This window comes from Phyllobates terribilis, unplaced genomic scaffold (assembly GCF_046119375.1).
Source record: "Phyllobates terribilis strain yellow unplaced genomic scaffold, ASM4611937v1 Scaffold_1__5_contigs__length_1240528914, whole genome shotgun sequence".
NCBI lineage: Eukaryota > Metazoa > Chordata > Amphibia > Anura > Dendrobatidae > Phyllobates > Phyllobates terribilis.
In genome coordinates, this window is record NW_027362761.1 from 482,528,039 (window position 1) to 482,553,367 (window position 25,329).

The 25,329-nt window shown below is 47.6% G+C and overlaps 1 protein-coding gene across 1 annotated transcript in view; it reads left to right on the forward strand.

Annotated features, from left to right (window-relative positions):
- BDP1 (BDP1 general transcription factor IIIB subunit) overlaps positions 1–25,329 on the forward strand; it is a 100,644-nt gene that overhangs the window by 41,562 nt on the left and 33,753 nt on the right. The window contains exons 22-31 of the mRNA XM_073679580.1: positions 654–724; positions 1,804–2,023; positions 2,332–2,447; positions 2,560–2,776; positions 3,123–3,265; positions 7,706–7,862; positions 8,306–8,412; positions 11,044–11,235; positions 11,431–11,587; positions 19,656–19,873. Coding sequence (XP_073535681.1) covers positions 654–724; positions 1,804–2,023; positions 2,332–2,447; positions 2,560–2,776; positions 3,123–3,265; positions 7,706–7,862; positions 8,306–8,412; positions 11,044–11,235; positions 11,431–11,587; positions 19,656–19,873 — 1,598 coding nt within the window. The remainder of the gene's footprint in view (positions 1–653; positions 725–1,803; positions 2,024–2,331; positions 2,448–2,559; positions 2,777–3,122; positions 3,266–7,705; positions 7,863–8,305; positions 8,413–11,043; positions 11,236–11,430; positions 11,588–19,655; positions 19,874–25,329) is intronic.

Below are 25,329 nucleotides of genomic sequence, written 5' to 3' on the forward strand. Positions count from 1 at the left end.
AGTTGTGGTCTTATCTGTGGACCAAACTCGCCCGTTGAAGTGAATGATGTCAGTTCATTATTCACTTACTAATGCCAGGAGTAGCTTGGGGACCTTAAACATTTTGTTTTTCTCCTATGGGAACAGACTGGCACAGATGAAAATATCATCCAGCGCACTGGTGAACATCAGTCCTCTTCTATGCTAAAACAATAAAACTGACGTGTGAATTCAGCCATGAGTCTGTGGTCCCACAAATCGTTCAGAGCATTGGTACCACGTAGCTGTGACTCTACTGCCATGCGGCTGCTTCCTAAAAGTCACAGTGACAATGAGCGTATTATTACAAGTTAATAGTAAATTGCTTGTTTATTTTTACCATTTACAATAAATCTAATAATATTTTTAAAAGTAGCCGTATGCTGACCGAATCCTAAGACATGCTCCCGATAGTAAGACACTATGCGGCATTATGTGGGACTACCTTGCCTACAGTTTTCTAGTAGCCTTTCAGTGTCTCTATTATTCTGGATAACCTGGATCGTTATGAGTTGAGTTTTCTCACTTATTTTTTTCCTCGTACTATTTCTAGTATCACTCTCACTTTTAGTATAGATCTGCATATATTTTCTCTACAACGGATGTATTTGTCTTATGGCCTCTACTTTTCTCAGGTTTCACCTGTTGGTATCAAGTCGCCGTCACATACACCGCACGGTGGTCAAGAAAGTAAAGTTAAGGAAAGGTAACAAACACTGTATTTTGTGTAAAGACTAAATTTGTCCACAAATGAATGGCTCCTAAACTGGGTATAAATAGAAATACTAAAAATACATAGATATGTGCAGTACACCAGACTATCTAGTCACTTCCATTCTTTTAATCCGGTGGGACCCTGTCTGACGGCAAATTAATTCATTTACATCTTTAAGTAGCTTTATCCTGAGAGATTCATCACTAATATAGCTGCAATAAGGGGGTTTCCAGGGCCCACTATTAAGGCCACCATACGTGTTGAACAAATGTTGCCCAAACCTACTGATATCAATGGGTTTGGTTGATGGTCTATCCTGTATGAGGGTCCCCGACCCATCTGTCGAAGGAGATAAGTATCCGGAATGTCTGATTTCAGACTGATGACCCTTTTATTTAGAGAGGAGTCGGCAGAGCAAGCCCTCTGGTGTATGGGAGAGTCAGGCGATATCAGACAGCTATCTAAAGCATAATGGGGGGGCTTTAGGATAGGTCAACCATATCATATCACTCCCCCTATTCCCAATCAGCTGTTTGAGGGCCATGGTGCTGAGCTAAGCTCTTCATTTTTCATTTTATAGAATGGACTGCTTTACTCAGCAATAAAGTGGCTAAGGCTGATCACCGGGATAGTTTAGAGTAGGACCCCCACTAGTCTAATCTAAGTATAGGTCATTATTATTGTGATCCTGGAAAACTCCTTAGGCTTCCTCTCCACCTTTCCTCTACAGACACTCTTAGTAGTAAAATTCTAAGTGTTTAGTTCCCTTTTTCTATCGCTTGATAGGGGGACAAGGAGACCATGTGTGTATGCCGCTGACACTAGGCTAAAAAGGTTAGTGCCTTCTCAGCTGGGTACACCCCCAACCGGCACAAAGCTAATCAGCTAGTGAGAAAGTAGTAGAAGGACAAGAAACAATAACTTGAACAAGTCCAACATGGGCACCACAAGGGCGGGTACTGTGTCCCCCAATAAAGACTCTGAGAAAGATTTTATGCTAAGTAACCAAAATCCTCTTTTTCATTTTTTCATGGATCAATACATCTAAAAGAAAGTATTTATGTCCTTAGGGCGGAATCATCATCTGGCTCTCAAGATGAATGTGGAAAATCATCCATAAAACCTGCACCTTTGGCACGAGGACGTTTCCAGAGACTAAAGCCCAATGTGATAAAGGCCACTTGTAGGAAAGGAGGATCAGAGGACAAGGAGGACTCCTCTGCACCGAGCGCTGCACATGCTGATGGGGACACTGGTGGAGACTTTCCTGTTGATCACCATTCTGGAAAAGTATGTGGCAGCTGTTCTCGTATATGGCTACTCTCAGATGTCATGTCATCAGTAATGGATTTTACCTGGACAGTTTACAGACCAGATGAATAATTGTAAGCTGCAGGAACTGACTGCAGTTACCTGCACAGACAGCATCCAGGTGCTGCAGTCGCTATTGTTCATGCATATGCTGAAATTCCCTTGACCTAAAAGCCATGCACAGAATACAGCAAAGCTTCACTGTGTGTAATCCATCTGCTTTCACAGGACACAAGGCCATTCCTTATAAACACGTTTGATATAATAATCTGTGTTTCATTTTATAGCAAGAAAGTGATATGAAGATTCCTGGATCTGGATCTTATCAAGATTCTTGTAAGTCTGAAATCAACTCTCATTCTCCATCTTTGACCCAAGACAGCACTGTGAGCCAGGATCCCCTGTAAGTGCTTCGGTATTATTGCTGATCGTTGCAATTTTTGTTCTAGATTTTTGTTTTTGTAAAAGTATTGGAAAAAAATGTTTTTTTCTTTCCTTTATTTTTACATACTTAGTAATGAAGGAACAAGTATATCTGAAACTCAGGACATTAAATCTAAACCTGCTCCTCTGCCTTGGGGACGGTTGCAGAAACCAAAGCCAAATCTAGGAAGACGATCTGAACGGAAAGCAGAAATTGATGATAGAGAAAGTAAAAGCCTTGAGGTGTCTTCTGGTAATGCTGAGAAGAAACCAGCGACTGATGAGATCAATTCATCTGGGGCCGAAAATGTAAGTAGCAGAATTGTGAATAACTATTGCATCGGCCAGGAGCAAAGTACAAGTACATAAACTTACATGGAAATGCCTGATATGAACACAAAGAATGTAAATATAGGTTATTTTCTTCAACATTTGAGTGACAAATATCACCACAATCTCAGCTTCTGATTATGTATCGTCTTTACCAGACTCTGGAATGTACACTGCATCTCACAAAATTAGAATATCAAAAAGTAAATTTATTTCAGTTCTTGAATACAAAAAGTGAAACTCATATATTATATAGAGTCATTACAAACAGAGTGATCTATTTCAAGTGTTTCTTGCCTTTTTTTTTTCCTTTCTCTGTTGGCAGATTCCTGGGAATGAAGCAGGAGCAGCCTCCTTGCTGGCAGCAAATAATGAAAAAAGTTCTGTTACTGAAGAGGATTCTCTAACCTTGAAAAAATCTGATAATGGAGCCTCTCCCAGGACGTCTGTGGACTCTACACCTGCCATGTATGTTTCTTTGTGTAACATTATCTTGTTCACATTTCATTGCCGCTCTCAGCTTCCTTCTGTTTTAGGCTCTGTGCCCACGATGCAGAAATGCTCCGGATTTTTTCCTGAGCATTTCTGCATCTCCCTGGCAGAAAAAACGCATGCGGATTGTGCATGTGTTTTTCCTGCAGAATACATGCGGATTCACATGCGTTAACGCATGTGTTTCCGCATGCGGACTGACAAGCACTTTCCAGGCGATAGCATCACTTGGAAAGTGCTTGACAACTAGGTCACACTGTATAAATCCATGCAAACGGCATGAATGTATATAGTGTGACCGTAAAAATAAAAAAATAAAGCTATACTCACCCCCGATGCCCCGGCGTGTGCTGCAGCGCTTGTCCTGGCTTCTTCCGGGTTGCCGGCACATCGCGAGACAGTCTGCAGTCACATGACCGCGACGTCATCTCAGGTCCTGGAAGGAGAAGCGCTGCCGGCAAGCCGGACAGGTGAATATAAACTTTATTTTTTATTTTCTTCTTTTTTTACAGGTACAATGGTACCCAGGTCTGGATGAGAGTCTCCTCTCCTCCAGAACTGGGTACCATCCGCACATAGAGACACATAAAATCCGCTTGTACAAATGTACTGACACGGATTCTATGCGTCTCAATGCAAGTCAATGGCGGCTCTTCCGCAAAATTAATGAACATGCTGCGGATTTATTTGCGCTGCAGAAACTTTGCGGAAAAATCCGCAGCATGTGCATTGACATTGCGGAATGCCATTGGGGACCATGGGGTGCGGATTACCATGCGTTTCCGCTGCCGAAATTCCGCAGCATAAACGCATGAAAAACGCATCGTGTGCACGCAGCCTAAGTGAAGCGTTCTTCACATGCATTTCCGCATGCGGGTTGACAAGCGCTTTCCAAGCGATTTTAGCATCACTTGGAAAGTGCTTGTCACTTGGTCACACTATATAAATCCATGCAAACATCATGGATTTATATACTGTGACCGAAAGAATGACAAAAATAAAAAAATAAATATATACTTACCCTCCGATGGCCCGCGCTGTCTTGCTTCACCGTCCATCCCGGCTGCCGGCAGCGGTGGATTGAAGGACCTGCCGACGTCAGCGTCGTGTGACCCGTCACATGACTCTGACGTCAGTGCAGGTCCTTCAGTGCCGGGAAGCAAGGAGGAGCTCACTGCGGGCCGCCGGAAGGTAAGTATACATTTATTTTATTCTTTTTTTTTTTTTACAGCTTTTTTAATGGTTTCTGGGTGTGGAGGAGACCCTCCTCTCCTCCACACCCGGGTACCATCCGCACATTAGAACTCGCCAATTACGCAAGTACAGATGCAGTCTTGTGGAATTGGCATGTTCTAATGCAAGTCAATGGCGGCGAAAACGCAGCACTTCCGCAAAATAATTGGTAGTGCTGCGTTTTTATCCGCAGCGGAAATTTCCGCAGCATGTGCACAGCACATGCAGATTATCATTGGGGAACATGGCAGGCCTTCTACCATGCATTTTTAAGCGTTTCTGCAGCGTTTTTGCCGCTGCGGAAACGCTTAAAAAACGCATCGTGGGCACACAGCCTTAAAGTGCTTTATTCTCGTATGATTGAAGATTACTTCTGAATATAGACCTAGCTTTTTGGCCCTTCATGCAATAGAATTTGTGGCTTAATCTTCTGTTGGATTCTGTTTTATTATAGCCATTTAATTACCCCCATCATATTAGAAACATTTGTTTGATACCACCACCAACATGATACACAGAAATACCTTTCCAGATATTCTTGTGTTTAAAATGCTGCATTTATTAGGAGGGAGACGTTGAACTTGAAGAATAACTAAACTTTCTTCTTGTTTTTTTTTACCATGGCAGTTCAATTGCCTATGATCGGATGGGGTCCTGAGACCCCTTCCTTTCCCTTCTATCGCAAAATAAACTGCCGAGAAATGTGCAGCTAAGTAGACAGGACAGCGTAGCTCGCATCTGAGCGTGCACAGCCTGGAGGACAGATTCAATAAAAAGCATATGCTTTCTAGCAGCTCAGCAGTCAGGTGCCCCCAGCTGCTGTCTGAGCGCTCCCCCAGCTGCTGTCTGAGCGCTCCCCCAGCCCCGGAGGACATATTCAATAGAAAACATGGGCTAGGAAGCCTGTTGAATCCATGCTCAGGCAGTAGCTGTGCGCTCCTGTCTGCTCAACTGCTAGGAAGCATATACTTCTCCTTCCTTATAAAATCAGCAGTTTGAACATGGGGTAACCTATAAATTTTGTCTATGGGCCTTGTAACATTCTAGAGGTGATTTATTAGCAATTTTGATGACTGGTTCCCTTTATTATGGTTATCATTATTATGTTTCATTTGTTTTCACTTATGCATTGAATGATTTTCTAATATGTCTGCGATCACATGCAAGAAGATCACATGGGGAAATGTGTGATCTCAGACTGACCCCTGATTTTGAGAATAAAAGGATTTAGAGTTCAAACTCCTTTGGCACTGCTCGGAGATTTCTGTAGGATGTAAGATTTCCATTCACAGATCTAGGAGCAGAACCAAAGGGGATTGGACACTATATAGAGTTATGTATTTAATGTACACTGTGTTCCAAATTATTATGCAAATAATATTTTCTCAGATTTTCCCAAATTACCTATATGAATTGCAGTCATTGTAATTTTCCAGTCAAATAACTATTAGAGTACAATTGAAAGGTTTTTGTACAAACTGCCTATGATAACAGTATATTTTTTAAAAAATAAAACACTCAAACTGCACTCAAAATGCATGTTCCAAATTATTATGCACAGCAGAGTTTTCAACCTTTTCATTTTAATAAAGAACAAAAAAATGGTCATTTTTGAAATTATAAGCATTAGCAGGTTATTACAAACTGAAATCAAACAGTTTTCAACTCAGAACTTTATTCTAGGTGATGTTACATTTGCACATAGGACCCCTTGTTCGAAAGGAGCTTCTGAACTCTCTCGTCCATTGAATTTGTCAGGTTTTGGATGGTTTCTGCTTCAATTGTTTTGCATGAGGACAGAATACCCTCCCAGAGCTGTTGCTTAGATGTGAACTGCCTCCCGCCATCATAGACACTCCTTTTGATGATGCTCCAGAGGTTCTCAATGGGGTTGAGGTCAGGGGAGCATGGGGGTCACACCATAAGTTTGTCCCCTTTTATGCCCATAGCAGCCAGAGATGCAGATGTGTTATGTGCAGCATGAGACGGGGCATTATCATGCATGAAAATGATCTTGCTGTGGAATGCACGGTTCTTCTTCTTGAACCATGGAAGGAAGTGCTGTTTGAGAAGCTCAACATACATTATGGAGTTACATAGTTTATAAGGCCGAAAAAAGACAAGCGTCCATCCAGTTCAGCCTATTTCTTGTGCACTGCAGCTATTCCGCAGCGTTGATCCAGGGGAAGGCAAAAAAAAAACCCATGCGGTATAGGCCAATTTACATCATTGAGGAAAAATTCACTTCCCGACACCAATCTGGCAGTCCGATTAAATCCCTGGATTAATTAACTAAGCATAAGATGTAATTTTATTGTTCTCAAGAAAGTTCATCTTTACCCCTTCAGGGATCCTAAAGGGGCCGACAATCTCTCTCCCCATGATTCCAGCCCAAAACATTACTCCACCTCCTCCTTGTTGGCGCCGTAGCCGTGTTTGCATGGGGTGTCCATCAACCAGCCATCTTCCACTCCATCCATCTGCACCATCAAGCATTGCATGGTACTCATCGGTGAACAAAACAGTTCGATGGTCCAGATGGATGGAGTGGGCATAAAAGGGGACAAACTTATGGTGTGGCCCCCATGCTCCCCTGACCTCAACCCCATTGAGAACCTCTGGAGCATCATCAAAAGGAGTGTCTATGATGGCGGGAGGCAGTTCACATCTGAGCAAAAGCTCTGGGAGGGTATTCTGTCCTCATGCAAAACAATTGAAGCAGAAACCATCCAAAACCTGACAAATTCAATGGACGAGAGAGTTCAGAAGCTCCTTTCGAACAAGCGGTCCTATGTGCAAATGTAACATCACCTAGAATAAAGTTTTGAGTTGAAAACTGTTTGATTTCAGTTTGTAATAACCTGCTAATGCTTATAATTTCAAAAATGACCATTTTTTTGTTCTTTATTAAAATGAAAAGGTTGAAAACTCTGCTGTGCATAATAATTTGGAACATGCATTTTGAGTGCAGTTTGAGTTTTTTATTTTTTTAAAAATATACTGTTATCATAGGCAGTTTGTACAAAAACCTTTCAATTGTACGCTAATAGTTATTTGACTGGAAAATTACAATGACTGCAATTCATATAGGTAATTTGGGAAAATCTGAGAAAATATTATTTGCATAATAATTTGGAACACAGTGTAGTATTGGAAGCTGGCTAAAGATGATCTGTTTTACAGAACTGATAAAGAACGAAATGCATCTGATGAAGAAAGAAAGACGTTGAAACCGGTTGTGACAAGGGGTAGAATGCAAAGACCAAAGCCAAACTTAAGCAAATCCGCTCCAAGACCAGCAGTGACTGGTCCACCCGTGTCTGCTGTGCGGGAAGACAATGTAAGACATGCTTAATAGTAACGAGACTCTGGCAGTGATTTTATTCCCCTCTCCCCATTGACATCAGGTGATTGGTCAAACCGTATCTGTATGGGAAGGGTGGCATTCAGCCAAATGTGTACAACTGATTACTGTTGAAGCTGTATGGCCGCCCGAAAGGGTTATTCCCACCTAAGCCTTTCATGGCTGAGACGTGAATAACTCTGTCCCAGCACCAACCCGTTGAGGCTACAGAAACAGCCGAGAGCTGTTTCCTTCCAATGAAGGAAGATACCGAAATGGTGTAGCAGAGCAAGTTATACTGTTCCCATAAGTTTGATTTATGGAAACTGTATTAGTGGTGGTCAGAGGTAAATATATGCTCAATGCCATTTCTAATAACTACACCATTGGCTGAGGATTAAAATGTGAATTCTGAATCTGATATGTTCCTGTAACTTTAGGATGGTTCCAATATTTCAGTGGATGCTGAAATGTTACCGGATACGGAGAATAAATGGTCTGCGATAAAAGATACATGTGACGGATCTGCTGTTAAAGTGCTTGCTCAGTAAGTGACATTCATTTCAGCATTGTACATGTGAAATTTTCTGCATCGTGGGCACATATCAGAATAAGGCTATGTTAATTAGATGATTGGTGCACCTTGGGAGTGGCTGAGCGGTTTTGTCTTCAGGTTATCTTTGCCCTTGTCTAGCTTGATTGACAACACTGGCTTCACAGTCGCCAGCACCGTCTCCACTGAAATCTCACACATGCGCCATTTGTAAGGGTACCTGCACAGGACAACTCCAGGATAAAGGCTGTTCTACTTATGCAGCTCTTCTTTCCTCAACGGCGCATATCTCTTGAGGAGACCGCACTGGCGCCTGTGAATCATTTGTGGTCAATCAAGCAGAATGACGTGGAAAAAAAACAGGGTGCACTCAACTGCTAGGTCACCCCCAAGATGTGCTGCTAAAATATAGCATAGAAGAATAATGGTTTTTTTATTAAAAGCGACGCAAGGGGTTTTAGCATTAAAAAGTTCAATTTTTATTTACTCCTCCCCCCCCCCCCCCCCTCTGGGCACAGTCCATACAATGTGCTGTGCTTGGTGTATACACTAATTGGGAACTTAGACTCCTTTTCAAGAACGTAATGTTTTCCCCTGCGCAGTTTGTACGTGGAGATATATATATAGATATAGATATTTATATAATACATACATACATACATACATACATACATACATACATACATACTGCTCACAAAAATAAAGGGAACACTTAAACAACAGCAACAGAATATAACTCCAAGTAAATCAAACTTCTGTGAAATCAAACTGTCCACTTAGGAAGCAACACTGATTGACAATCAATTTCACATGCTGTTGTGCAAATGGAATAGACAATAGATGGAAATTATTGGCAATTATCAAGACACACTCAAAGGAGTGTTTCTGCAGGTGGGGACAACAGACCACATCTCAGTACCAATGCTTTCTGGCTGATGTTTTGGTCACTTTTGAATGTTGGTTGTGCTTTCACACTTGTGGTAGCATGAGATGGACTCTACAACCCACAGAAGTTGCTCAGGTAGTGCAGCTCATCCAGGATGGCACATCAATGCGAGCTGTGGCAAGAAGGTTTGCGGTGTCTGTCAGCGTAGTCTCCAGAGGCTGGAGGCGCTACGAGGAGACAGGCCAGTACACCAGGAGACGTGGATGGGGCCGTAGGAGGGCAATAACCCAGCAGCAGGACTACTTCCTTCGCCTTTGTGCAAGGAGGAACAGGAGGAGCCCTGCAAAATGATGCATGTGTCTGCACAAACGGTTAGAAACCGACTCCATGAGGGTGGTATGAGGGCCTGACATCCACAGATGGGGGTTGTGCTCACAGCCCAACACCATGCAGGACTCTTGGCATTTGCCACAGAACACCAGGATTGGCAAAGTCGCCACTGGCGCCCTGTGCTCTTCACAGATGAAAGCAGGTTCACACTGAGCACTTGTGACAGACGAGACAGTCTGGAGACGCCGTGGAGAGCGATCTGCTGCCTGCAACATCCTTCAGCATGACCGGTTTGGCAGTGGGTCAGTAATGGTGTGGGGTGGCATTTCTTTGGAGGGCCGCAGAGCCGTCCACGTGCTCGCCAGAGGTAGCCTGACTGCCATTAGGTACCGAGATGAGTTCCTCAGACCCCTTGTGAGACCATATGCTGGTGCGGTTGGCCCTGGGTTCCTCCTAATGCGGGACAGTGCCAAACCTCATGTGGCTGGAGTGTGTCAGCAGTTCCTGCAAGATGAAGTCATTGAAGCTATGGACTGGCCCGCCCGTTCCCCAGACCTGAATCCGATTGAGCACATCTGGGACATCATGTCTCTTTCCATCCACCAACGTCACGTTGCACCACAGACTGTCCAGGAGTTGGTGGATGCTTTAGTCCAGGTCTGGGAGGAGATCCCACAGGAGACCATCCGCAACCTCATCAGGAGCATGCCCAGGCGTTGTAGGGAGGTCATACAGGCACGTGGAGGCCACACGCAATACTGAGCCTCATTTTGACTTGTTTTAAGGACATTACATCAAAGTCAGATCAGCCTGTAGTGTGTTTTTCCACTTTAATTTTGGGGGTGACTCCAAATCCAGGCCTCCATTGGTTAATAAGTTTGATTTCCATTGATGATTTTTGTGTGATTTTGTTGTCAGCACATTCAACTTTGTACAGAACAAAGTATTCAATGAGAATATTTCATTCATTCATTCAGATGTAGGATGTGTTATTTGAGTGTTCCCTTTATTTTTTTGAGCAATGTTTGTGTGTGTGTATATATAGATAGATAGAGATATATATTATGTAATGCATAAATATAGATGTTATGTAATAGTGTTGAGCGAGTATGTTCTGTTAACCCTTTCGGCGAGTATGCTCGGGCTGAGCTCCGAGTAGTTACAGCTGCTCGGTGATATGGTTGAATCGCTCCCGTGTGCATGATTTGCGACGGTTTGACAGCTTTATTACATGTGAGGAATGTGTAAGAAGCAGATCATGCACACTGGAGTGATTCAAACATATCACCGAGCTGCTGTAAATACTCGGTACTCGGCGAAAGGGTTAACAAAACATACTCGCTCATCACTAGTAATTATATATGTAAATATATATATATAATAAAAAAAAAATTCTTCTTCTTCTTTAGACCTAAAGAAGCCATAACTGATATAGAAAAAGGCAAAGATGCTTGTTTAAAACCCGTCTCCACAAGGTTTCCGAAACCCAGTCCAAACCTTGGCCGAGCTGTGAGAAAAGAGACATCCACTGCGGACCTTTCTAAAACTCGGGACTTCCCTGATGCGTCCACCGCTGGTGATGTCTGTAAAGAAGCTGGACAGTAAGTAGGAAAAAAATCTCTTCCATGTTTAGATTCATAAAGAGATAGTCCTTCTCATTCCTTTATGGCACATCCACAGAGGGATATCAAAGCCGCAGTTTTTGAAAAGATTTAATTCCTAAAGTCATTAAATTTGCAGATTATTACTCTCACTTCAGGCTTCTGACTTCTGTTCCTCATTTTGTCTACCCTCAGTACCACTGAAGAAAAATCTGCCTCCATCAAGCCAGCGCAGCTAAGACGTGGCAGACTTATCAGGCCCGTGCCAAACCTGGGAAAACCGTCTGCCAAGACCCTGGGTCCATTAAAGAGCAAGAAAGATGAAGACTTAAACGGAGCAGCTGCTGACAAGGTAATTTTACTTGTAGACATTTTTTTCTGATTTTGTTATCTTGCCATGTAATAAGTTATACTGGTTAGAAAGAAGATGAGAACATACCCTGTAGTAAGTAAATAGTAGTGGTACATATAAATAGCATAGGGTACTTGGCAAACAGCCAGGCTCCGGTCCTGCTCTGCCCCATCTGCATTGAGGTCGTCTGACACATGGTGAGGTTTTAATATTAGAGGATAGGACCGTCCCGATTGGGTTCACCTTGTCGTGGTGGAATGGCTTCTACACTTACTCTGTCGCCTCATTGGGGGACACAGGACCATGGGTGTTATGCTGCTGTCCACTAGGAGGCGACACTATGCTTAATCTGAAAAAGATTAACTGTGGCTCCTCCTCTGCAGTATACACCCCTGGACGGCGTCAGCCTTCTCCAGTTTTTGCTTAGTGTCGCATAGGAGGCACACCTAAAAATTTTTACTCCGATTTTTTTTCCGAGGATTACAGATGAAGATAAGTGGGTTTCCTGCGAGACTCCCGGCATGGCTCCTTCCTCTGCCCCCTTTTATGGGGTGCACAGTTGAAGTAGAGATGACTATTCACCATGTCGCTCCTTCCCCAACCCCTCGGGTGCTGGTCCGAAGTCGAGACCCCCCTCATTCACCCAATTCCTTTTGGTCTCTGGGTTGAGGTAGAGGCAAGGATAAAGCCCCCTGACGGTGATAACAGCACCCTTCCTAATCCACCTCTGGGGAGGGGGGGTATTAGGTTGAGACATCTCAGGTAGGGCCTGTACAGGCAGCAATCTGCAGCTCCCAGTAGCTGACACACTGCCCTGCTGCGAACTCCTGTTGGGGCCGGGTGGGGGAGAGTGCAGGCAGACATGGCACATACAGACACAGGCCTTCCTGGCTCTGTCTCTGTGGCAGCACCAGCGCTATGGTGCTTCAGGGGGACCCTTCAAGGGCCCCCCCTCCCACTGATACCCCCACCGCTATGACTGCCTTTAAAGCCGGGGGGGTCTACAGTGTCATAGAGGGGGCGGATCCAGACTGAAAGGGCGCGTTTTTCACTGCACTGCAGCCCTTTTCAGCTCTCCGCCCACCTTCTTCTTTATACTCCGGCGGCCATTATCTACTGCAGGAAAACATTAACCCTGCAGCTACCAGTCGGCACATGCAAGCCAGGCCTGCCAGTCTCCGGGGGGCACAGGATTGTGGATCTTCGGCGCTGGACTATAGAGACACACTGGTGGGGTAAGATCACAGCTGGAGTCTCTCCCTCAGCTGTGAATCCTATAAGCTCCTCTGCATAACCAGGGCCCTCTGCATAGCCACCCCTGTACACTATGCCGGGCTCAAGGTCCAAGAGAACCAGGCAGGACTGCTATTATGCACTCTGTACAGCCTGCAGTAATACTCTCCCCAGTGGCAGCATGTACCCACACTGCCAGGACTGCATCCAGACTGCTGTGCCAGAGCCCCAAGAAGCCCCTGCCAATACTTCGGTGTCTAATACCACGCCGGAATGGGTCACTCAGATGTCGCAATCTATGACGCAGTCTATAGATAACCTCACAGCCACGTTGCTTCAGGCTCTGCAGAGTCCTGCCTTAGCTATGAACTCTACCCAGCAAAGGGAGAGTTCCACTCGGGGACATGATGGCACGGGCACATCCACGTCTAGGTCAGTACGCAAGTGGACCCACAGGTCACGTTCATCTGCGTCATCCCATACCACACGGTCATCCCCTTCTAGGGAGAGACACCGTAGTCCCAGCTCATCTAGACCGTCCCCTGCCAGGGACAGACAATACAGATTTCCACAGCCATCCCTGACCAGAGAAGGCCTCCGCTCCGGTTCATCCAGCAGGAGACGCCTTGGTGATACACAGGATTCGGAAGACATCTGTGATTCTGACTCAGACAAGGAAACCGAAGGTTCCCTAATCCCTATCCCCCCTAGCAAAACGGTGCTAGTCGATGATCTAATCTCATCCATCCATCGGGTGCTGGACATCTCTGATCCACCCCGGAGACACCAGGACATAAGATTTCCTTTGAAGGACTTCTGAAACTGCCTAAAGTCGTCTTTGACCACCCAGAATTTAAAGCGATCCTTAAAAAGCAGTTCTCACAACCTGAGAAGAAGTTTACTAATCGCAAATATCTGAAGGCGCGGTACCCCTTCCCACAGGAGGTCACCGAACAATGGACCGATCCACCTGAAGTGGATCCCCCAGTCTCTAGGCTAGCAGCACAGTCACTCCTTTCACTGCCAGATAGCTCAACCCTTAGGGACACAGCAGAACGGCAGGTAGAACGCTCCCGCGTTCGCCTCAGTTTGGGCTGCCAAGGCCATCTTGGCTTGGGCCCAAAATTTACAAACTAGCCTACAAGTATCTACCCCTGAACTGTCGGACCAAGCGGCCCAAATAGCAGTTGTAGCAGATTACATGCTTCATGCAGCTCTGGATTCTGCTAGGGGTGCAGCGGGGATCAAACGCAATCACAATTCGGCGTATCCTCTGGCTGCGGGAATGGAAAGCAGATGCAGCCTCAAAGAAGTCCCTCACGCACCTCCCGTACCTCAGTGGTCGACTTTTCGGTGAACAGTTGGACACAATGATATCCAACACCACCGGGGGTAAGAGTACCTCTCTCCCCCAACTGAAGCCCAAACGCACTTACAAAAAGCGCAACCAAACACGATTCCAATCCTTTCGGAACTCTACCGGCTGGTCCGTCTCGCGACCAGCACAAAATAACAACCGCGCCCCACGCAAAGACAACTCGCGGTCGACGCAGAAGTCGGACAAGACCTGACAGTCAAGAGCAGGCCAGTCAAAGTTTAAAGGAGGAAAATCTCAGATTTCCTCCTCATCTTGACTCACGGACTCTGAAAGATACCCCACCTGTAGGCGGCCGTCTTTCTCTCTTTTCATCAAGTCTGACTGCCTATTACAGAAGACAGGTGGGTCAGGGAACTAGTGTCTTCGGGATACAAGATAGAGTTCACTTCCAACCAAACAGACTCTTTCTTTCTGTTCCCCAAAAAGCCGCCAGCCAAGGCTTGTGCCTTCCACCAAGCGGTCTCCTCGCTTCTTCAAGCAGGAGTCATAGTACCGGTCCCCGCGGTATTCGTAGTCCCCAAGAAAGGAGGTGGCGTACGACCCATACTGGACCTGAAACAGCTCAACAAATATGTACGGGTACGTCATTTTCGCATGGAGTCCCTTCGGTCCATCATTGCGTCCATGGAGAAGGGAGAATTTCTCGCCTCCATAGACATTCAAGACGCATACCTGCATATACCGATTGCGCCCGCCCATCAGAGATTTCTCAGGTTCGCAATCGACCAAGACCACTACCAGTTTGTGGCTCTCCCGTTCGGACTCGCCACGGCTCCCAGAGTGTTTACCAAAGTCATGGCAGCCACCATGGACGTCCTGCACTCCAGAGGCATAGTTGTCGTTCCATATCTGGACGATCTCCTTATCAAGGCTCCCACCTTCTAGGACTGCGAGCTCAGCATCTCAATTACAATCGACACTCTGAGTCTCCTGGGTTGGTTAGTCAACCTACAAAAGTCATCACCAACCCCGAGTCAGTCTCTGACCTTCCTGGGAATGTTATTCAACACCTTCAGGGGTCTAGTACTCCTTCCCAAGGACAAGGCGCTGCCTCTCCGTTTAGGAGTTTGCACCCTCCTAAGCAAACCCCCTCGATCTCTCTGGGTTGCCATGAGAGTCCTTGGCAGGATGGTGGCGGCAATAGAAGCGGTCCCATTTGCCCAGCTTCACCTCAGGCCTCTCCAACTAGCCATCCTCAAGTCATGGGATAGGAACCCTTTTTTCTCTCGACAGGGAGTTTCAGTTGACGTCAACCAGGAGGTCCCTGCACTGGTGGCTCAAGCCAACCTCACTAACAAAGGGGAAATCCTTTCTCACGGGTCAATGGAAGGTTCTGACCACCGACGCGAGCCTGACGGGCAAGTGGTCCCCAGCAGAAGCGACCATGCCAATCAACATCTTGGAAATTCGTGCCATCCTCCTGGCGTTGAGAGCCTTCCATCACTTACTGGCAGCCTCTCACATCAGAGTACAGTTGGACAATGCCACGGCTGTGGCATATGTGAATCACCAAGGAGGGATCCGCAGTGCCCAGGCGATGCGAGAAGTTACACACGTTCTCCACTGGGCGGAAGACACAGGTTCGGTTCTCTCTGCGGTCCACATTCCGGGTGTGGACAGCTGGGAAGCAGACTTCCTCAGCCGGCAAGGAATGGACTCGGGAGAGTGGTCTCTCCATCCCAAAGTTTTTCGCCAGATCTGCCATCACGGGGGGAATCCGGACGTGGACCTAATGGCATCCCACTTCAATGCCAAGGTCTCCAACTTTATGGCCAGGACACATGACCCGCGGGCGCTGGGAGGGGACGCCCTGGTCCAGGACTGGACCCAGTTCCAGCTCCTGTACATTTTTCCACCTCTCCCCTGATATCCAGAGTGGTGAGGAAGATCAAGCAAGAGGGAGTTCCAACCATCCTAATCGCACCAGACTGGCCCAGACATACATGGTACGCAGACATCGTGCAGCTCACAGCAGACGTCCCCTGGCGTCTCCCCGACCGCCCGGATCTTCTGTCACCACGCCCTTTCTACCACCAGAACTCAGGGGCCCTCAATTTGATGGCATGGCCATTGAGACCTGGGTTTAAACTCAGTCAGAGTTCTCGCCTGACGTCATTGGAACCATGATCAGAGCACGGAAGCCAACCTCTGCAAAGATTTATTACCGTACCTGGAAAGCCTTCTATACCTGGTGCGAATCTCGTGGCCAGACCCCATTCCCTTATTCCCTCCCCAGGGTACTTGGTTTTCTCCAATCGGGTCTGGAGGCCAGACTGTCCCTGGCCTCCCTTAAGAGCCAGGTGTCAGCTCTCAGTGCTTTTTCAGAGGCGCATTGCTAATAAGCCGCAAGTAAGGACATTTCTTCAGGGGGTTTCCCGATTGGTTCCCCCCTTCAGACGACCACTAGAAACGTGGGATCTCAACCTGGTGCTGACAGCATTGCAGGAAACACCTTTTGAACCCCTTAGGGAAGTGTCACTCCGCCTTCTATCCCAGAAAGTGGTTTTCCTAGTGGCAATCACCTCGCTATGCAGGGTGTCTGAACTCGCAGCACTCTCCTGCAGACAACCCTTCCTGGCTTTTTACCAGGACAAGGTAGTTCTCCGTACGGTCCCATCCTTCCTTCCAAAGGTTGTGTCCAACTTCCACCTCAATGAGGAAATTTCACTGCCATCCCTCTGTCCGGTTCATAGAGTGGAGAAGGATATGCATACGCTTGACCTTGTCAGGGCATTGCGTATCTATGTGTCTAGGACTGTGCCCTTCCGGAAGTCTGATTCTCTTTTCCTTCTACTGGAGGGAGGCCGCAAGGGTCTACCAGCTTCCAAAGCTACCCTTGCCAGGTGGATCAAATCCACCATACAAGAGGCCTACCGCCTCAAAAATTCTTCTCTTCCAGCAGGTATTACGGCACACTCTACACGTGCGGTAGGGGCCTCCTGGGCCATTCGGCACCAGGCCTCGGCGCAACAAGTGTGTAAGGCAGCCACCTGGACTAGCCTACACACGTTTACAAAACACTACAGGGTTCATACCCAATCCTCAGCAGACGCGAGCCTGGGTATATGTATCCTGCAGGCAGCAGTGCCCCAATTCTAGGGGCCTGTCTACACAATATTCGTCCATTGCTTCCCACCCAGGGACTGCTTTGGGACGTCCCATGGTCCTGTGTCCCCCCATGAGGCGACAGAGTAAAGGAGATTTTTGTGTACTCACCGTAAAATCTCTTTCTCTTAGCCTCTAATTGGGGGACACAGCTCCCACCCTGTTGCCCGTTCTGGGCCGTTATGTTGAGTTCTCATATTGTTTTTTTCTTGAGCTCGTACATAGTTGCCTTCTTATAGGCATGGTTATGTTATCCATGTTACTTTCCTCCTATTGCTTTTGCACAAAACTGAAGAAGGCTGATGCCGTCCAGGGGTGTATACTGCAGAGGAGGAGCCACGGTTAATCTTTTTCAGATTGTGCATAGTGTCGCCTCCTAGTGGACAGCAGCATAACACCCATGGTCCTGTGTCCCCCAATTAGAGGCTAAGAGAAAGAGATTTTACCGTGAGTACACAAAAATATCCCTTTTTTGATCAAGAACAGTGTCTACTAACTATAGGGTATTTGCTTTTTTTTGTTTTTATTTTAGGTTTTGTCTGTTAAATGGCCACAGTGTGAACTGGCTCTTACACATGTATACTAATTTATGCTCCTGCTCATTTCTTTGGTTTTGGTTATACTGATCACGTGAATTAGTATTTTTATTTATTTTGTTAACGAATTGAGTTTTGCAATATGACAAGGTTACTTTAAGATTTAATGTAACAATTTCATGGAGTCTGTGACTCCTTCCCTTAGCATAATATGTAGCTCAGCTTCTGGTTATATGGGATTTTAAAGGGGATATTCCCTCAATATGTATCCTTAAAATCCTTAAACTTGTCAAATGCAATTAATTTGCAAATTGGAAATTGGATTTCACCTCCTGAAAATCTGTATGTCGGAGGCTTTTCTCACCTGGTTGCCCATGGATACGTCCTGAAGTTCTTTTTTTTTATTGCACCCCTAGAGTGGTGCTTTGAATGTAAATTCCCTGCCCCCTGTCTGATGCTCGCCTGCCGCAGCCTTCATCGTTTTCCAGCGTTGCTCCTGTCGGTCTCCGAGAAAAAGTGACCTGCCGACAGCTCCAGTGTTTCATGGAGCGGCGTGGAGGTCATTTTACAATGTAAGTCTATGACTGCCTCGTTCTGGCCTCGTAGACTTGTATTGAGAGCGTGGGACGTAACTTCTGACTTTCGGCTAGTCAGAAGCTATTGTCACAAGATGGCGTCGTGGGACCGAAGCGGTGCCGAAAATGGTGAAGAGTATATGACCGGGGGCATGGGACTTGCATTTAAAGCACCACTCCAGCAGTGAAAGAAACAAACGCACGCTGGAGTGGTGCTTTTAAGCAACTTTCTACATGGTGTTCATCACAAATCCCTCTGAGCCCCTGCTCCACTTCCCTTCTCTGTGTCAGAGATAGCAGCAGGGAAGGGGGGAGGGTTGTATACAGATCTCCACCATGTGGACAGGGGGGAATGTATGTGTGCAGTCTCACAGAGGACACAGTAAAGGGGCAATAGAAAAAGACCAAAGCATATGAAGAAGAAATAAGTGCAGAATAAAAGCTGTGCTGATCTATGAGCAGGGAAGACAGCAGCACACAGGATATACACAGACCTCAAATCCAGCATATATTACTGAGAGAAACACTCCCACGAGAAAAACCTCGGATCAGGCAGCAAATTGCATATCTTGGGGTTTGGAAATGAAGATTGCAGACTGAAACTTAGGATCATTTTATTAACTAAATGTAACCACTAATGTCAAAGGTGTCCATAGCCTTTAAATTAATATTACATTTAAGGTTAATGGATCATTTATATTTAAAAAAATATTCAGAGTAAAGAAAGTTTCATGGGAAAATGAATTCCACAGCTCTGCAGGCACTGGACATAACACCCGACCCTGTGAAAGTGTCTTCCTTCATATTTTACTAGCTGAGTATAATGCAATATGAGTGACATGTATTAAGTGAAATCCAAAAAATGTAATTTCCCTAAGAAAAGACAAAAGAAAAAAAGATACCCTACAGATTTTAGGATATAAATTCTTTATATAATTAAGTGACCTTTAGTGTCTATATGGGCTCTTTCCGGTGCACACATTGGAGCATATACAGTACAGGAGCCTATGCACAGCGTGACCATGTGGTCATAGTATCACTAGGTGGCGCTTTACTTCTGACCATGTTGTTTACATATAGATACATATATATTATTGCCTTATACTACAGGGTCTGGGTGCAAAAATAATACTAATACTGTTTGTATTAAGAAGAGAAACCTGGCTTTTTGGTAATCTATAATTTACAGGACATCATGGATATGGAATAAGTGATTACAATTTTTTGTTTTTCTCTGGAAGGATAAAGATCAGGTAGTGGCCATATCTTCACCAACTCAGAAAAGAAAAGCCGCAGATTGCAATGCTGACTTGTCACCCAAGAGATTTTGCCCCTTGGGCGCAACCCAGAAGCCAAAATGTTTGTTGGACTCTGAAGTGGACCAACCTTCATTGACTGAGCCTCAGAGCAGCAGCCAGACTAGCAGTGTGCAGGACCTCGCTTCTACGCAGCGTTCTAGGTAAGTGAAATGGTCTGCTGAGTAAAGGGGTTTTCTGGGCAAAAGATTATGAAAGCATTGTAAAACTTATGAAAAATTAAGAAAGAAACTCCATAATTTACTTACTGGTAAAATTCTGCTTTGTTCTTGAGCTGTAACATGTGGTAGCTCTGTACCTCCTGCTACAGTCCATTCATGGCACAGAGTAGAGAGATTTCCTGTCTGTGCTTAGATTAGCTTAGCCAGCAGCTCTGCAATGCGCTTTAGCCAGTGATGTCATGGGGGGGGGGGGGCGGCCTGGCTGGCCATGTCATGGGGGGGGGGGGGCGGCCTGGCTGGCCATGTCATGGGGGGGGCGGCCTGGCTGGCCATGTCATGGGGGGGGGGGGGGCGGCCTGGCTGGCCATGTCATGGGGGGGGGGGGGGGGCGGCCTGGCTGGCCATGTCATGGGGGGGGGGGCGGCCTGGCTGGCCATGTCATGGGGGGGGGGGGGGCGGCCTGGCTGGCCATGTCATGGTGGGGGGGGGGGGCCTGGCTGGCTGGCAATCCTCAGCAAGTAGAATAAATGGAAAGGGTGCAGGGAGAAGGGATGGAGAGCACTGAGACATTGCAGGCGCTCAAGCACTGCAGTGCAAGTAATCTTACCGGTTTGTGACCTTAGCTAGAGGGGATGGTGCTGGGCATTCCAGAGTGCTAGGTTACATTACAATGACTATATTATACGATATATCTGAGTCAGCCGATGTGTGCACATGTAACGTTACTGACTGAAGGAGAGTATTTGTATATACTAGGTGAAGTGAGAGGAATGGTAGGGGAGAAAAACTGTCAACATTGTGCTTTGTAGGCAGCTACTGAGGATAGGAGTGCGTACGCTATGGGACAGATACAGCTCTGCCTCTTGGAGTAATATTGTCCAGAGGATGTAAACAATAATACATTATTAGGATGGCAGCATGGGGCTGAAGGAGAGCTAGAAAAAAGGTTTTGGGGACTCATTACAGAAAAAAGAGGGATTTTTGGTACTCACCGTAAAATCTTTCTTGGAGCCTTCATTGGGGGACAGGACCATGGGTGTATGCTGCCGTCGCTAGGAGGTTGACACTAGGCAAAAAAAAAAAAAGAAATAGCTCCTCCTCTGCAGTATACACCCGCCTACAGGCACCAAGCTCACCAGTTAGTGGCTAAAGCAGTAGGAGAAACATAAAACAATTAACTATACAATGCCCAACGGGGCACAACCGTGAAAACTAAATTAGATGTCCAACAGGGCCAACTGTACCTATGCCCAAAATCAGGGAGGGTGCTGTGTCCCCCAATGAAGGCTCCAAGAAAGAGATTTTACAGTGAGTAGCAAAAATCCCTCTTGCTTTATCGCTTCATTGGGGGACTCGGGACTATGGGACGTCCAAAAGCAGTCCCCTGGGTGGGAGAACAAATGATAGCCACAGACTAGGTCTGACTGCGGGCTACCGCTGCCTGCAGAACCTTCCGTCCAAGACTGGCATCAGCCGAGGAATAAGTGTGGACCTTGTAAAACCTTGAAAAGGTGTGGAGTGAAGACCATGTTGCGGCCTTACAGATCTGAGAAGCTGAAGCCTGATGGCGAACAGCCCAAGAGGCCTCCACCGCCCGGGTGGAATGAGCCCTTGCCCCCGAGACGCGATATGCCTCCAAAATGGTCGAACGTATCCAACATGCTATGGTTGACTTGGAAGCAGGAAGACCCTTGCGACGCCCCTCGGGGATGACAAACAGGGCATCTGTACGCCGAAGGGAAACCGTTCTAGACAGGTACACACGTAAAGCTCTGACCAGATCCAGTTTGTGCAGGGATTTCTCCCGAGGGTGCACTGGGGCCAGGCAGAAGGAAGGCAAAACAATGTCCTCATTGATGTGGAAAGAGGAGACTACTTTTGGCAAAAAAGAAGGCACTGGCCTGAGCACTACCTTGTCTTGATGGAAGACCAGAAAAGGCGACCGACAAGAGAGGGCTGCGAGCTCTGCAACCCTCCTAATAGAGGTAACAGCCACCAGAAAAGCCACCTTCCAGGAGAGAAGAGAGGCTGAGATGTCCTGAATGGGTTCAAACAGGGGCTGTTGAAGGACGCTCAGGACCATATTAAGGTCCCATGGATCCACTGGGGGGCGATAAGGCGGTGCAAGGTGAGCCACCCCTTGTAGAAACATCTTGACCTGAGGACAGAAAGCCAAGTTACGTTGGAATAGAATGGACAAGGCTGAAACCTGGCCTTTGAGAGTGCTTAGAGAGAGTCCCACTTCCAGGCCAGACTGAAGAAAGGCCAAAATGACCGGTAGCGAAAAGGACATGGGAGCTAGCTGATCCTCCTCGCAGTGATGAAAAAAGGCTCTCCAGGTTCTGTGGTATATGCGTTAGGTTGCGGGTTTCCTTGCACTAATTAGGGTCTGGATGACGTCCGCAAAAACCGCCTTCCTCAACACTGCGGCCTCAATGGCCATGCCATTAAATTCAGAGAACGAGAACTCTGATGAAGAATAGGCCCCTGAGAGAGGGGGTCCGGACGGTCCGGTAGTCTACAGGGGGAGTCGACGAGCAGGTTTACTAGATCTGCGTACCAGGTGCGTCTGGGCCAATCAGGGGATACTAGAATTACGGGTACTCCTTCTGTCTTGATCTTTTTGACGACCCGAGGTATCAATGGTAGAGGGGGAAAAAGATAGGGCAGCTGGAACTGAGACCATGAAATGACTTGCGCGTCTTGAGCGATAACAAGGGGATCGTGGGATCGGACTACAAAGGATGGAACCTTGTGGTTTAACCGAGACGCCATGAGGTCGACGTCCGGCGTGCCCCATCGTAAGCAAATCTGATGGAACACCTCGGGATGGAGAGACCATTCTCCTGAGGCAAGGCCCTGCCGACTGAGGAAGTCGACCCCCGGAATGTGGACTGCTGATATTGCCGGAACAGTGTTCTCGGCCCAAACTAGCACTCTTGCCACCTCTTTCAAGACGGACTTGCTGCGCGTTCCTCCCCGACGGTTTATGTATGCCACAGCCGTGGCATTGTCCGATTGTGCGCGGACTGGGAACCCTGCAAGAATGTCCTGCCAGTGATGCAACGCCAGGTAGATTGCCCTCATCTCCAATATATTGATCGGTAGGGAGACTTCGTGGGGACTCCAACGGCCCTGCACCGTGTGGTGGAGGAAAACTGCCCCCCAACCGATGAGGCTGACATCGGTCGGGACCACCTGCCAGCGAAGTGGTAGGAATGACATCCCGGGTCTGAAAGAAGAAGGGCGAGTCCACCAAATTAATGACCTTCCCACATGAAGAGGTAACCTGATGCGTCGATCTAGAGACGACGGGTTCTTGTCCCATGCCGACAGAAGCGCAAGTTGAAGAGGCCGGGTATGGAACTGGACAAATGGCACTACTTCCATAGCTGCCACCATTTTTCCCAAGACACTCATGCATAGGCGAAGACGGCGTGGACTTGGGTCGGAGAGAAGGTGAATCCCCCGACGGAGAGCGTTTATCTTTTCCCTCGGGAGAAGGACCTGGGCATGGGTCGTGTCGAACTGCATCCCTAGAAAGGTTAAGTACTGAGATGGGACCAGGGAGGATTTGTCTGTGTTGATCAGCCAGCCTAACCGAAAGAGCGTGTTCAGGGTGATGTGGAGGCAGTCCCTGAACGTGGGACCTTGATCATTAGGTCGTCGAGGTAGGGGATAATTACAATCCCCCTGGCTCGAAGAATGGCCATGACCGTCGCCATTACCTTTATGAAAACCCTCGGGGCGGAGGCAAGCCCGAAGGGGAGAGAAGTGAACTGGTAATGTGCGTTCTGGAAGGCAAATCGAAGGAACTTCTGATGTGGTGCGCAGATTCGGATATGAAGATAAGCATCCTGAATGTTCACTGAACATAGAGGGTTCTCGTCCTCTTTAACATGCAGAGTCTGATTGACGATATAAGGCTGTCAACCATGTCCTGGATTCTAGAATATTGGTCCGTGTCGGATCCAGAGTCAGAACCTGATGCAGTGTCTGATCCCGGAGCGACCTCTGGGGAAGAGGTGTGAGATGCAGGGAGCAATTTGGAGTCTGGAGAGCTGGAGGATGAGCTTGTGTGAGTCCGTTTCGGAGAACGTGCCCTCGGTCTGCCCTTAGGAGGAGGGGGCAGGGGTGCCTGCGAATCGTCCGTTGGAACGTTCGGAGCACTGGTGGCCGTGGATAGCATGGGCAAGCGTTCTAGGACCTGCACCAGAGATTGAGATACCTTGGTGAGGTTAGAGACAGACTGGGATATAGCAACAGCCCACTCCGGAGGAGGGAGAGTTACCTCGTCCTGGGCGGCAGGTGGATCTTGGGGTGCCAGCATGGTGGGAGGCTTGCAGGTGGAGCAGAAAGCCGTTGTCAGACCCGCGGGCCACTTACTACGCCTGTGCTCTTTGCAGTACTATCTGACTGTGTGAGCGGGACGGACAGAAAGCTCCCTGGGTTTGGGCATATGTGCCTAACCAGGAATACTGCAGAGGAGGGAGCCTGTGGACAGGAAAGGGTGTGTGTAGGTGCCAGAGCAGGGCCTACCCGGTCTGGAATGTGCACTGTCCCTTATCCCCCGTCGGAAACTCTGGAGCTGCGGAGACAGGAGCAGGGCTGCGGTGATGAGGCAGTCAGACAGAGTGATGCTGCCGGAGCCAGAACAGAGAACAGCGTAGAGGGGCGGGGCAGGAGCAGGGCGTGCTGCCCTAGGGCAGCCGAGGCTCTGATAGGCAGAAAGAATGGGGGTGGGCTTAAGAACCCAGCCGCTGATAGGTCCCCGGGAGAACTGTGGGCGTGACGGAAGCATCACATTGCCCCTCGGTCCTGATTGACCGGTTTCCGGGGTGGCATATACCCGCCGGTAAGAGGAACTCCCCACCCGAGACGCCCCCCGACAGAGAGAGCGCGGGCAGATTTGCCGCGCAAAAAGGAAAAAGAAAGGAGGGGGTTTGGGGGGAAGCCATGCTGCGGGAGATGCCGTGGATATGCGAGGAGAGGGGGCGTGGCCAGGGAAGCACTGCTGTAAGTGAGCGTCGGTGGGGATGTGATGCCCCCATTAATAATCCACGGGATTTACGGGACCCGCTGGCAGGCAACTCTGTGCCATATCCAGTGTTCTGAGGGGCTGAGAGGAGTGCGAGGGATTACCTTTGTTAGAGGTCCCGATGCCTCTTCTTCCTCTCCCCTTCTGAGGATGGTCACAGGAGGTCCTCCGTGGATAGGGGGGATCCTGTCTCTTCCTCCTTCCCGCACTGACCGGTCCTGGACAGTGCAGGAGACGGTGTCGACCCCAGAATCTGGGGGAAGGTCACCGCAGTGACCACCGTCTCCCTCCCAGGCCGCTCCGAGGAGGAGGCTGGGGTGGGGAATAGGCAAGGACTGGCCACCGGGAATCGCCCTGAGACACCTGGAGGTGACGGGGGATAGATCCTGCCCAGCGGGTC